Below are 13,829 nucleotides of genomic sequence, written 5' to 3'. Positions count from 1 at the left end.
GAAGGTATTTCACATATTCCCAAAAGCTTTCTGGCTCCATTGTCCTGCCCACCTGAATGTTGTTGTTTATAACCTGCTTAATCCATGTAACTGTAGGCTTGATATATCAAATTGCAGCCTTTCACAAAAGCTAGGTTAGAAATTATTATCTACTTGATTTCACCGTGGAATAAAATATTGGTCATAGGTTCTAGCTAAGTTCTAACTGAAATGATGGGACCTTCAGTATTGGAATAAAACCTGTGGTGGCACTTTAAATGCCCCATATGGGCAAAGAAAATAATAATAATAATAAAGGAACAGATTAGCAGAGTTATGCTTTTCAGTTGTGTCCTGTCATTTCCAGCATTTGAATGTATTTTTAATGTCATTAATATACTGCAAGTTTTTACAAGAACTCACACAAACGTGCACGTGAAAAATGGATTTACTCTTCTGCAGAATTGTAGCTCGTGCTAGTTGTTAAATGGCATTTACACTTAACACAAATCGAATCTCCCTTCTTTTGAATAGAAGCAACTATATTAAAGCAGCACTACTTGCAGCACCAACATTCTGAAAATGTTAGTTATTTTATTAATGAGAAGTAACTTTGTTACGTGCTAAACCAGTTAGAGGCTTTCCACAAAACAACTCCACGATATTCCCAATGGCGGCCAGAAGTAACGAGGTCGTGCTAAAGCAAGGCGGGAGGGACCATCGGTCCTGGCCCTCCCCTTGTCATCGGTGTGTCGTTCCAAAGACACCTGCTCTTGCCTCGGTATCACCAGCAGCATCGGGAAACGCGCGGGGCTGACAGCCGTGCGCTCCACAAGGAAAAAAACCCGTTTCCTAAAGGTACAACACAGTGGATGTGCCGGTCGTCTCACCGCCGAATGCTGCCTCCACTTAAACAAAGACTACAGGACAAATTATTTCTTAACTTGTGCTGATATAAAGTAGATTTAAAAAGCCATCTGGTGGGTTTTGGTGTGTGTTTTTTTGGTTGTGCGGGGGGGAGGTTTTAAGTTGCTATCAATACAACTAAATAGAGCGACACAAGCCCGTTTTGGTGACGCAAAACCGCATCCATCCCCCGTGAACAGGCCAGGCACGCTCTGTGCCGAGCGCCCGAAATAACCCGAGACAACCGGCAAATTCTCTACGAGAATTTGGAGAATAAGCTCCAGCTTGTCTCCATAACAGAGCCTCGTTCTGTGTTCTGAGCGAACCGCTTCCAAATCTACGCCGCGGCCAGCGCGGCTCCCGCCGGCAGGAGCAGCCGCAGCTCCAGGCCCGCCCTGCCGGCCGCGCTGCCGGGACTTGTAGTCGGGCCGGGCGGCCCGGAACTACCGCTCCCAGGGAGCCGCGGGCGGGCGCGGTCAGGTGGCGCCCAACATGGCTCCGCCGTGCCCCGGCACCTTGCGCGGCCGCTGAGCGCAGTCGGGGCGGCGGCGGGGCCATCATGCAGAAGATCAAGTCGCTGATGACCCGCCAGGTGAGCGGCTCTTCTCGGGGGGCGGCGGGGTACCGCAGTGGCCGTCCCGGCCTCTCCTCCCGGCCGCCGTGCCTGGGCAGTCCGGAGAGCCGCCGGGGCGCGGGTATCGCCCTCTGCCCTGCCCGGGGAGGGAAGGCTCGGGGCGTGTGAGCTCTTGCTGCACACGCATCCACCTTGTTTTTCTCTTTACGCCGCGAAATGGAAGCGTGCGCGGATGCCAAGGAGTAGCTCGTGTCACAACAGAGAAATCGTTGTTGAAGATGACAGGGCAGGCCCGTGCCAGTTTGCTTTTCTGACATATAATTTTGAGCGCCGCGCTGTGGTTCTGTAGCACGGCTTTGTCTGGCAGCAAATGCTTTTGGTCCAAAGGGAGGCGAGGCTGAGGAGGTGCCAGGGACATATTTGGGTGGGCACGTAGTGTGGATGTGTGCCGGGGCACCCGGTGTGTGTCTGTCAGCTCACTGCTCTGTGCCGCTTGTACCGGTTGTCTCCGGTAGATCTTATGTACATCTAAGCCTGCATTTGGACCAATATTTCTAAGGCTGAGAGGCCTTTTAAGGAAGTGTATCAAGAGAACATTCCAGTTGTTCGCATACATAAGACAGGAAGTCTGTTTATCTGTGTCTAATTGGAGAACTTAAAAAAAATCGCTTGTGCCACCCACATCAGATATTCTAGATAGTTACAGAAAACCATGGGAAAGTAAAAAACTTCTTTTTTTTCTAAAACTATGGCCTCAGAGTTGTGATCCTTATGCAGAAGGCAGGGCTTAAAAATGAACGCTTGTGTGAAAGTGGAATTGCCAAAATAATATTCTGTTCTGCTTCGGTCGAGGGGTACATGATTCATTTTCAGCTTGACTAGGAGGAGTGCTGGGAAGCCTGCCCGGTGTGGAGATGATGTTTTCTGCAAATGATACAACTTAGGCAATTTTCAGTCATTCAGAAAGATTAGGTTCCATTTACCGTTTGATAAGTGAAACCTTTTATTTGTTCTGGAGATAAGTTACTAGAACTGCATGTTTTTCAGAGGACTTGGGGAAGATTTTGTGTGAAGTATGAGAAACTGCAGCGGTTGCTTTGCTTGTTTCTTATGTTTTCAGTTTCTTATACTGAGTTTCTGGAGCGTAGAGGTGAGTCAGCTTTGATGGTGGCAGCTGCAGACCGAGTTGAAATGATGTGCATCAAAATCTGAGAATCAAAACCAAAATGGAAAGTTTCTGCATCTTGGGAACATGAAATAGTTGTAAAATGTAGTAGTTACCACTGAAGTGATGTACAACACTTTTGTCAGTTTCAAAGAAAAAATACAAACTTTCTTACCACAAACTAACATAGTACTTGCATAGGTCCTTTGAGAAATAGAGGTACCCAGGGTCAGAAAGGGGGTTGGAAGAAATACTGTTAACATCAGTCATGAGAGCAGGAAGGAAGGAATCAAACTTAACTGATTATTAAATTTTTTTTAAGGGTCTAAGGAGTCCTCAGGAGAGTGTTAATGACCTCAGTCCTATTGAAAGCTTCCGGATTCCTACTAAGGTATGATACAACATCCCTCCCCTGCCACTCCCTTTGTTTTTAGTTTTTCTTTTGTAGGTAAATGACACTTATTTGTGTCTTTTTTTTTTTCCTTAACACCAAGTTTGCTGTTGTTTTTTTCAGAGGTTTATTTCTTGCTGAAAATTTTTTAGAGTGTTTTAATGAAAGAATTAAGAGCTGTGAGACAAATCAGTTCACCAACTCCAAATGAACTTGCATGGAAGTTTTTTTCTTGAAACTTTTCAGTTGTCATTGGATGCTGGTCTTAATATTATTTAGGTTTCTTGCTGGCATGAATTAAAAAAAAAATAAGGAAAAAGAAATATGCCTTTTTTAGTTTTACTTTGGAAAGTAGATGCTGTGTGGATGGCATGTGTAGTTCTAGTCTTAACATTTAGTTTCTTCATGGTTTTGGTGCTGTAAGTACATTTCGTAATTCCGTAGTTTTAATCTTCAGCATATATAATTAACTTCATGTTCTACTTTAAAAGTTATATCTTTATAATAGCAATAGTTTTCGGCAATTTTTGGGTCTCACTATTTAAATGAAGCCAGCTCACTGTCATCGCACAAGTCAAGCTGAGTAATCTGTGTGTGAGGGAAGAATTGACACAATAATTGACTGTTCTCTATATCCTGTTTATCTGAGGAGAGAAGTCACAAGACTTCTGTGGTTGTCTATTGTTTTCTATAAATTTGGTCTTTGCCTTTAACCAATAAGCTTAAATTACTGAGTTAAATTTAGATGACCCATTTTACACTAGTTAAAAAATCAAACCAAAGACCCCTTGTGTTTCTTTGTTTCTGTATAAGTACTGTGTAACATGTTGCTTGTGCTGAGGCAGATCAGAAAATTAGCAATTGCTGTATATTTAAAAAATCAAGTAAGAGTCTCTGGATTGGTACATCATACGTTGTTAAACAGTGGCCAATACACTGTTATCAAAGAGCCAAAATATTCAATTGCAGCAATATTGAAGGAACTGTCCCATCTCCATGGCTCAGATTTCACAATTGCAGGTTCCTGGCACTCCCTGAGCAACCAATTTCAAACTGTCTTTTTGCCAAGGTGGCTCTCCAGATAAAAGCAGATGTAGGGTATCTTGGCTGGATTTCTGTTCTGTAATGGTTTGATGTTATATGTCTGGTAAGTCTACAGTGTGTAGTAATAACTGTTTTTATTTATCTCTTGAATCATGAAAGTCTCAAGCTGTTTTGATGACAGAATGGTTATGATGCTGCACTTTCACTGTCACGCTTCCACGTTCACATTGGTATCTCCAGACTGATTTAGGGCAAATGTTACTGAAAGCTTCAAAAATAAAGGTATACAGAAGAGTACAGAATGGGAGGCTGCAGGGCCAGCATGAATTAGGGCCAGTATGAATTACTGGTAATCCTAGGTACAAACCCATGTTTTTTGAGATGAGTGACTATCACACTAGTTTGGAGGTCAAATGGGAAATATGGAGACAGGAAGAAGAGTATGCTGACATTCCATCCCCGGAGGGCAGAATCAGCAAAATTCTTTTTGGTCTTGATAGCTGAAAGTTGTTGATTTACTGACAGTTTGCTGACTGGCCAGCATGATGAAGTGATGACTGTACTGCTCAATTTTTCATTTTTAGGCAATGAAATTTTTAGGCATTTGGTGCGTACCTGAGTGTATTCACTCATGTTAACTAGTGCTCCAATAAGTTCTAAAACTATTTTGAAAAATTTCAGGTTTTTTATCATATGAAGGCAAATCCCCAGCAAACTTACTTTACTCATTGTTAATACAGACTCATGCAGCTCACTCACATCGGGAAGTATCTCAGTAGGAAGTAAGTGTAATAGTTTGAGTCTGTGATAGTCTGTAGAGAAGCCAAATCTGAACTGCAAGGCTGGATATAACAGGCTGCCCAGAGAAGTCGTGGATGCCCCATCCCTGGCAGTGCTCAAGTCACTTCATGATCCTTTCCATCATTCTCTGATGATTCTTGGAAGAAGATTCTTGGAAGAGAAAGTCGTCTGTAGAAGGTCATAATATCTATTTTGACTGAGATACCTTACTTCATTGGCATATCCTGATTATGCAGGGAAACTAATTCTTTTTGAACTATTCTGTTATTGTTTCCCAAGCTGGTAACAGTTTTATTTAGCAGGCTCTGTCACAAAAGGCTGAGGTAGGTATTTTGCATGCTTGAATTCAAGAGTGTTGGATTAATGGTGAGTTGAGTTTGAATTAGGTTATATTTATTTTGATGATAATCAGCTCGTATGCAATATACAAATATTATTTGACTTTGTAGCTTATCATGGTAAATAACACTGAGATTTTTTTTTTTTATTAATGTTTTCCAATAGCTCTAGGAATGTAGGTTTCTATTTCCCCAGCAGTAATGAGTGCTTTTCAGGGGTGCATTAAGTAGTGGTGTGGCTAAGATGTACTCTATGGATAAGCTGTGTTGTTCTCTCCATCAGGAGAGTTATTTTCAAAGTATAGTGTTTGTTTTGGTAGAGTGAGAGCTTTTTAATGAGTACTCTCTATGCATATTGAACAAGGAAAGATCAAGAGGAGTTTCTGGGCATTTTGTATGAAAGATAGGGAATACCACAAACTTCTCTGTGGTACTGCCTTCCCTAGCTGGGGGAGGGGGAGGTAGGGAGGAAAAGCAAAGTGAGTTTATAGATACAGTTATACATTGTATTTTATGATGTTATAGAGATTGTTATATAAAATACATAGCGATATATTAGATCATTATATAATACACATAGTTATACAATATATGTACATTATTATATGAAATATATACTGTTCTATTATTCTATAATATTTTATAATATATGCATAATATTATAATACAGTCTAATATATCATAGTACATACATTAGATTAGATACTAGATAAAGGCTCTTCACCCAAGTGTGGTTGAGGACTGGAACAGCTCTCCAGAGAAGTGATCACAGCTCCAAGCCTGACAGAGTTCAAGAAGCATTTGGACAATGCTCTCAGGCATATGGTGAGACTTTTGGGGACGGTCCTGTGCAGGCCCAGGAGCTGGATTTGATGATCCTTGTGGGTCCCTTCAAACTCAGTGTATTCTGTGATTCTGTGATTATAAGACAAATATAATCTCTAAATACATCTTTGTATATGGATAAAATTCAAAGACTGTGTTTGCGTGCATGTATATAGATACATATATAAATGCTTTAATACTTCATTTATTTCACAATGTTGCAGTATACCTGCTGATTGAATCTGTTGAGCACGGCCCTCATCCCAGTATTTAGGATTAGCTTTTAGCGCAGGTGTTATCCAGGTTCAGAATGGAGGGATATAAATCAGTTGCATATTCATTGGTGTGGTTTTGGCTCATGCCAGAAATGGAGGTTGTGTCCAAATGTGTATAGAACAGACTTGGCCCCTGGCAATCTCCAGATGAAAGTGCATAAGCTGTTGCTGAACTTCAGCTTTATTCTAGATTAGAAACTGTTTTGAATTTTTTTTTCTGAGTAGTATCATTTAACTTTTTTCAATGACTTCACTTCCCAATCTTTTAGGTGATAGTGACTGGAATGCAGAAGGTGTTTGCTTCTACTCCTTACCAGTAATGCTTCATTCAGCAGTGCAATAGTGGTTTTACTGGTACAGGCAACATAGCATACAAGGAAAGTGGGAGTGTGATGCACTGGGAAATAGCTGGGTAGACATCTAAAACTTGCTGAACTGCATTTCAGATGAGTCTGCAATGAGATGACTCTTCTGAATTACGTTTCAAGGAATTGCCATGGGCTTCTAGACTGTAAACTCCTATTTTCATAGAATAGAAAGACAAAATGATGCGAGATGTGTGTGGATGCAAGCTCTGTGCTTTATTTAGCAATGGCTTCTTCGAGTACGCAAAGATGTCAGACTTCTTTTTCCTTCTTTCTTTTACTTCCCAGATGCTGTCTTTCACTGATCTATTTAGGTGGCATAATGAGAGAGGCCTGCTGCTGAAGGTTGCACGAATGGTAACCTGAGAGGATAAATTGTTTTTCCATGAAAGTATGATCCCAAAGTACTGGGGGGAAAAGAAAGTGCAGTTGGCACCACAAGTGACAGGAGTTTTAGGTAGGAGATGAAGCCTCTTGCTGAATAGAACTCTGGAAAAATGAGTAGCCTGTGAAACAGTATCTTTGCAGGCTGTGTTGGCCCATTATTGATTGGACAGTTCCTACTGCTGAACGTGCGTGTTAACCTGGACAGGTGGATGGAAGTGAATGTTGTGGGGCCCATCTTGCCAATGTGCTTCTCTTCCTGACCTCCTGTGTGTCATAATGATTCAGTTTAGCAATGGCAAAGTTCTCTGCAAGGGTATTACCATGAGATTCCCGCTGTCGCAATTTTGGACAGGTTTTTCTATTCAGAAGAGCACTTGGAATTGCTGAATTAACATAAAATATAAAATGTTAAGTGTGTTTTAATGCTGACTTTTTTTTTCTTTTTAAGGAAGATACTTATATGGGAATAGCTAGACAGGTTTTGAGATGGAAAAATATCTTCAGGGATTTAATAGCGCTTCTCTCTTTCCTCCTATTAAGTGTGTGAGTACCAAGTCCACAGAGTTAAACCGGCCCTTTGCCAAGACCCCTGAAACTACAAGTTTATTTCTATATTGTAAAATTGTTTTTGTGTATCTAATTGAAAGGATGAGGAAGATGGAATATCAGAAAATAAACTTTAGCTAGGGATAGTTGTCTCCTTTAGTGGTGAATGAATAAACTGGCCTTCACTATCTCGGTTACTTCAAGTTACTGGAGCTTGGTGTGCTGAAAGCTGCAGGTTATCATGGCAGAAGGTCTGATGTCAGATAATGTAATTTATGTGGGAGCTAAGGTTTATCTGGAGAGTTGTTCTAACTTGACTGCTTTTCTAGAAAAAATGAACAAGGTAAAGAAAAACCTTGTCATTTAATAATTATTTTCCTGAGTAGTGTTTTGGCAACTCAGATCACTCTCAGATGAGTGATCTGAGACAGGATAAAATGGTTTCTTAGAAATTTTCCTAGGCATTCCAACATCAAATCCAGAATATGTGTCCATAATGGCTTTCTTAATGCATCTTTAGCAGATGTAAATCACCACTGACCTATGGCATAGAGGTATTTTTTTCACCAACATGAAAAGATACCAGTAATCCAGAATTTCAAATGGTCCTAAGCATTTCTTCTTTGGTTAGTTTTTAATCTTTTTTTCTTTTAGGAAACAGACATGCAGGAACTTGTAGGCAAATATCGGATGATAAATTCAGTTATTCTATTTGCAGTGCTTCAGTGGACCCTGTTGCCTGTCTTGGATAATTTTTAATTTTAGTTTTATATAGCTAAAACTCAATGCACTGTAAGATGTGAAACTAATTCACAGTGGGGTATACATTATAAAGCTACCATTACAGATATATAATGATACAACTATATTATTTCCTTGCTTCTGTCGGTCTGTTGGTGCAGCCCGTGTCCTTTCTCTGGCTGGGCTCGGATTGCTGCGTTCGCCTGCGCTGGTGGCAGCAGCTGTGCCAGGCGTTTCAGGTGGAGATCTCGGGGTGGGAGAAGGTGGCTGCTCGAGGGCTTTCCCCGGTTCCCCGCTGTCTCCTCCATGGTTTTTCTCCCATTCCCCGCTGCCCCAGTGCGGCTCAGGGCCTCCTGGCTGCGGCCTGGCCCGCAGCACCGCTCGCGGCAGCGCCTGGGGCTTTCCTTCAGCCTCGCTTGGGGCCACTCGGGATGTGAGTTACGCATGAAACACGTTTTTCTTTGTATCAGAGCTGTTGCTTTTTATTTCCCTACTGCCTCACTGTTTTCTTCTTTTCCTTTTTTGCCCCCTCTCTTTTTTCTTGTTTAGAAGGATTTCAGCGGAGCAGCGGCTTGTCTGATGCTCTTCCAAACCACCCACTTGTGACCCCTTGGCTGCCTCTTACTGCACAGAGGAACAGCACCTTGCTGTGTATTGTGTCACTTTGCCTCAGAACATCTACTCATTGATCTTATCTCACCTGATGTGCAAAATAAGCAAATTAGTGCTTGTTCAGTCATTTAATTTAAAATCGGATACTGCCAGCTGGTGAAATAAACCTTTGAGCTTTTTGTGATGAACATAGCAGCACCTTGCCCCGCTGGAACAATTCAGCACTGCTGAGAGGTTCAGGATCGTTGTGGGACTCTTCAGTCTGCTGGATTGCTTCACTAGAGTTTAATTTCATTATCAAGCAATTTTATTTTTGATGAAAGAATATTCTAACACTTCTCCTTTTGAGTCTCTGATAAAAGGAATTTTAATTCTTTTTGAGGGAACAACATCCAGGAGAGGGCCAGTATTGCTTGCAATGTCCAGTGTAGCAGAGAAGGAGAAGGTTCAGGCTGAGTCCTTGGTTTGCTTCAACCTCAGGAAGCATCTGGGTTGTTGGGGAGACCTTCCAGAGGAGATTGCGTTGGCAAGGAGGGGGATGCGTATCTCTGGATGTTAGCTTTCAGAAAGCTGATAGCACATCTCTGCTCAGTCCACTCTGCTAAAATCTGAGAGCTGTTAATCTTGTGCAAAGAAGGCAGATCTATTCTGGTTTTACCTGTAGAAATCAAGTGTTTAATAGCATGACTTTTATTTCAGTGAATGTGAGGGCTGAGCTGAAAAGTTATGCATTTGTAGGGACACTGTCTCCCTGTAATTTACAAAGAGGGTTCTTTTGTTTTTAAAAATTCTGGTTTTATTTGTTTTGTTTTGTCCATTTTTTTTCTCCGTCTGAAGAAATAATCTCCCAGTATGTTTTTAGTTTATTATGAGAGTTTCTAAAGTTAAGAAGGAAGAAACTGGACTCAACATGCACTTGGTGCCATAAATGTATTAAGCAGGCTGCAACGTTGAAGTCTACGCTATGTTTTTTGAAAAGTTTTAGAAGTCTTGCTCTCTGTAGTAGGAAGTACAAGCCACAGTGTACTGATCTTTCTGTATTTTGCCATTGCCTCTTGTGCTAATGTTGGAAGTGGCTTTTGAAAGATGTTTGTTTTGTTAAAACATTGTTCTTCCTAGGATGTGTTATTACATTATGGAAGTTCTTTTTTATTTTGTGCAGGAGGAGCTCAGAGAACTACATGAAGAACCAACTGATCCTCAGGCACAACAGGAAATAATTAACAGCATTGAAGAAGTTTATTTTTCCAATGACTCCTTTGATATTGTGAAGTATGAGTTAGAGGTAAGCTGTCATCATAAAAGAAAAATGATAATAAAAAATGAAGACCAAAAGTATGCTTGTTTCAATGAGCTATTTTTATTTCTTAGACCTTGCATTAATACAACACCGTATTCCCCTACATCATCTTGCAGTTGTGTGGATCTTCTAGCATAGAGTATGGGTGCATATATACAGTATATAATCTTTTCTTTTAATGTAGTAGAATGTGCTAACAGGCATTTCGTAATTTAAACTGTAGTGAAAAACTCAAGATAGCTGAGGAAACAAGTCTGTTCTGTATTTTGTGTATTTTTTTAGCAAACAGACAATTTCTGTGATTGGGTGATTATGTGTATACATATATGATGTAAAATAAAGTAAGTGTGAGGTAATTATATTATTATATGAGACAATTATGATCATATGTTGTATATCTTAACACTAATTGATTTCAGTATCCATTGTTTGAAAAGATGGATTAATTCTGCAAATTAGATTGCAGAAGCTGTAAGAATGTTTCTTTAATGAAACTGATTCCCTAGCTAATACTATGTGTGAGTTAACAGTCTTTAATTCCTCACTGATTTTAATTTATTATTTAAATGCAGAGGCTTCCTCCAGTACTCAGTCTTCAAGAACTGGAAGAGTACAGAGACAAACTAAAACAACAGCAAGCTGCTGTAAGTTTTTTCCTCTGTACCCTTACACAATTTGTTGTCTTGTCTATAAGTCTAGCAAGAAGTGTAACTGAAAAAGATTTGATTTCTTAACCATTAGATACTAAGTATATTTTTAATATGTTGTGTGCCTTTATAGTAGAAAATCATTGCTAAATTATATAATCATATGAAATAATGGAAGTAAATCTTAGTGTTATGTATTGTAACAAAGAGCAAATGTGCTAACTAATTACTTTGGAAACTTGACTTTTTGAATGTTTATCTCCTAATGTTCAACACAGTGCTGAATAGTGGAGTAATATCTCTTTGAGGGATTTCTAGCAATATTGGACATAAAATGTTTTAAAAACTCTCCCCTTGAAGACGTTATTTTCTCTTACTTTTTATTTGCCCATATGCTAATTGTTCATAAGGGTTTTTAGTGAACAGTGATGCAGAGATATTGTGTAATAAACCAAATGAAATGTAATGAGCAGTAACTACAAGGAATGAGGAGAAAGTGGAGTTGCAGCATTTGAAAGGTGCTTGTTGTGTTTCAGACTTTGAAATTTTCTATTCATATGTTAATTGTTGTTCCATTACTCTTTCGAGATGAACAGCATGGTACAGGAAACAAATCTATTAACTGTGGGATTTGGAGGGTGTCTGCAAGTGAAATAGAAGTCATAATCCTAATTCATGTCTTCAAATAAATGAAATGTATAGGAGAATCTTGCATTGTTAACAGTACGTAAAGCAAGTGCCTTCTGCCTTAGACTGCTTTCCCCATGATATACATATGAAGTTTTTTGAAAGATCAGTTAGAAGTTGAGGAAATTAATATTCCATATTTCTCACCAAGATTTATAAGGAAAGAAGTTGGAAGTGAGTGAGAATAGTTTTTGTGTGTTTGTGTGGTGGTGTTTTTTTTTAATTTTAAGAGAACGTGGTGGTGACGTTAGTTTGCAAGGAAGTGCTCTCAAGACTGAGAACTTCACTGAGATATGCTGCATAAACCTAATATGTGTTAGCAATGTCTTGGCCATTTTTTGCTTGCAGGATGGGAACTGGCTGCAGCTGGGGGAGTAGTTTCAGGGCATGGCTGCTGCTGAAATATTTGAATTGGAAAGTGCATGCAGCTAATGGATAATAGGGGAGAGAACTGAGCACAAGGCTTCCAGTAAATATGGTCAGATGTTTTTCTTTTAGAGTACAAACAGGTAAAAACTCTCAAAGCCAAAACTTTTGACAAGAAACATGTATCCAGTTTTTCCCTCACCATCCCACTCAGACAGGATTGGTCCTTGCTTGTTTCTTTCTTAATCTCATGAAAATGTGTTTCTGGTATAGGAAGGAATTATTTCCCCCTTGGGCATGTGCCAAGGTGCTAAGAGATACCTTATATGCTGCATTTCATGTCCTTATGTCAAATTTTCAGGTAGAGTGTGAGAGACAGTTGCATGTTTTCTTCTTGTGTCTCAGTTATTGTTCATTTATCTCGTCATGGGTCATTTAGAAAGCCGTCTGCCTTAAAGGACATTAGTGTCTTTCATGGAAGAGAAAACTGCAGAATGTTAGTTCAGTCCTAAAAATATTTTAATGGTGAATAGATTATTGGATAGAGTATTCAAGAAGCCTGTTGGCATATCACACAATACCTCTGCTTTTTCAAAAAACTAGATACTGTGTTGTTCACTTCAGCGTTTGTACCTACAGATGGCAGAGGAATTTACAGTAGTAGTTTGGAGATAATAGCAAATGGAAACCACTTATATGAGTGTGAATTACAGATACTAGAGTTCTGATCTTCCACTTCTCACTGACTGTTACTGTCTGCTTTTGCACAGCTGATCTTGGTCATCCAATTGTTTTCTCAGGGTGACTAGAAAGATTTATTTTCTGTAGTTTGCTCATTAGTTGTTCATTCCACTGGAAGGATCCCAACTTGCTCAAACATTTTTTAATGTATGTATAATAACAGCTTTAGTTTGTAATCAACTTGCTACATACAATTTGAATTAGAAAGGCTTTTTAGTTGTGTGTCTGCTAGACTTCATTTTAATTAGGAGTCTAATACCCTTAGCTATGTTGTTTTTTCTTCAGGAGGTGAAATATATTTTATGGATGTGGTTAGGAAAGAGAAAATTGTTTGTCCCTTCAGCAAATGTTGTTGGCAGGCATTGATAATAACCACGATCACATTCAGTACTAGCAGTTGTAATGCAAGATTGCAAGACTTAGCACAGCACAATTATATGGCAGATGCCAAAAGAAGTGTGACAGTTTTAAAATCAAGGAAGTAACTGGGGATGGTATTGCTCATCTGAAAAAGTATCTGGAAGGGTAGCTTGGAACCTCAGAAAGAAAAGTAGTTATCACTAAGTTCTGGGAAAGAAAAAAAAGTGCCTGTGGCAGGTGCTTCTCAATGTTGAGATTGTTATTAGTCAAGGATAACTGAGGACTTGCAAAACAAAAGAGTGTAAAAACTGAAAAGGAATGTATCTTTTATTCATGTGTGCTGCTTGAACATTGCTTAACAGTGGAGAATAAAACTGTTAGGTTTGTACTAGAGCATTGAATAACTAGCAGGTATATCCATGTCCTAAAGTTTTTAACAGGTACAGGACTAGAATGAAGAATGTGTTGAAAGAAGAAGGTGAAAATTTGACAGTGCATAGACTGCGGAGTGAACAAAATTTCTTAAGAGCCCGGGGGTCACGTAGGCTTGTGTAGCATTTGGCTTGATTATATCCTATCCTGACCCCACCTCGCTCTGGGGTGGTTTGTTTGCTGGCCTGCAGAGGAAAGCTTTATTAGTTGTGGAACAATGGAAAGGTTAAGAAGAACTGAAAAGTTGTAAAATTGCTTTGTGGTTCTGAGCTGTGTTTGATAAGGATGGGGGAGAGCATAGCTGGGTATGTGCCCCTTGTCCACATTGCCCCCTGATGACATTGGAA

General features: G+C 39.8%; 1 protein-coding gene across 2 annotated transcripts in view; it reads left to right on the top strand.

Annotated features, from left to right (window-relative positions):
- Nucleotides 1–1,357: 1,357 nt before the first annotated feature.
- VPS50 (VPS50 subunit of EARP/GARPII complex) overlaps nt 1,358–13,829 on the top strand; it is a 78,500-nt gene continuing 66,028 nt past the window's right edge. For both annotated transcript variants that reach the window (XM_040066067.2, XM_058421053.1), the window contains exons 1-4: nt 1,358–1,477; nt 2,947–3,015; nt 10,112–10,234; nt 10,822–10,893. In XM_040066067.2, the coding sequence (XP_039922001.1) occupies nt 1,445–1,477; nt 2,947–3,015; nt 10,112–10,234; nt 10,822–10,893 (297 nt within the window). In that variant the 5' untranslated portion in view covers nt 1,358–1,444. The remainder of the gene's footprint in view (nt 1,478–2,946; nt 3,016–10,111; nt 10,235–10,821; nt 10,894–13,829) is intronic.

This window comes from Hirundo rustica, chromosome 1 (genome assembly GCF_015227805.2).
Source record: "Hirundo rustica isolate bHirRus1 chromosome 1, bHirRus1.pri.v3, whole genome shotgun sequence".
NCBI classification, from domain to species: Eukaryota; Metazoa; Chordata; class Aves; order Passeriformes; family Hirundinidae; genus Hirundo; species Hirundo rustica.
The sequence above is the reverse complement of the archived record's forward strand: the minus strand, read 5'-3'. Positions and strand labels throughout refer to the sequence as shown.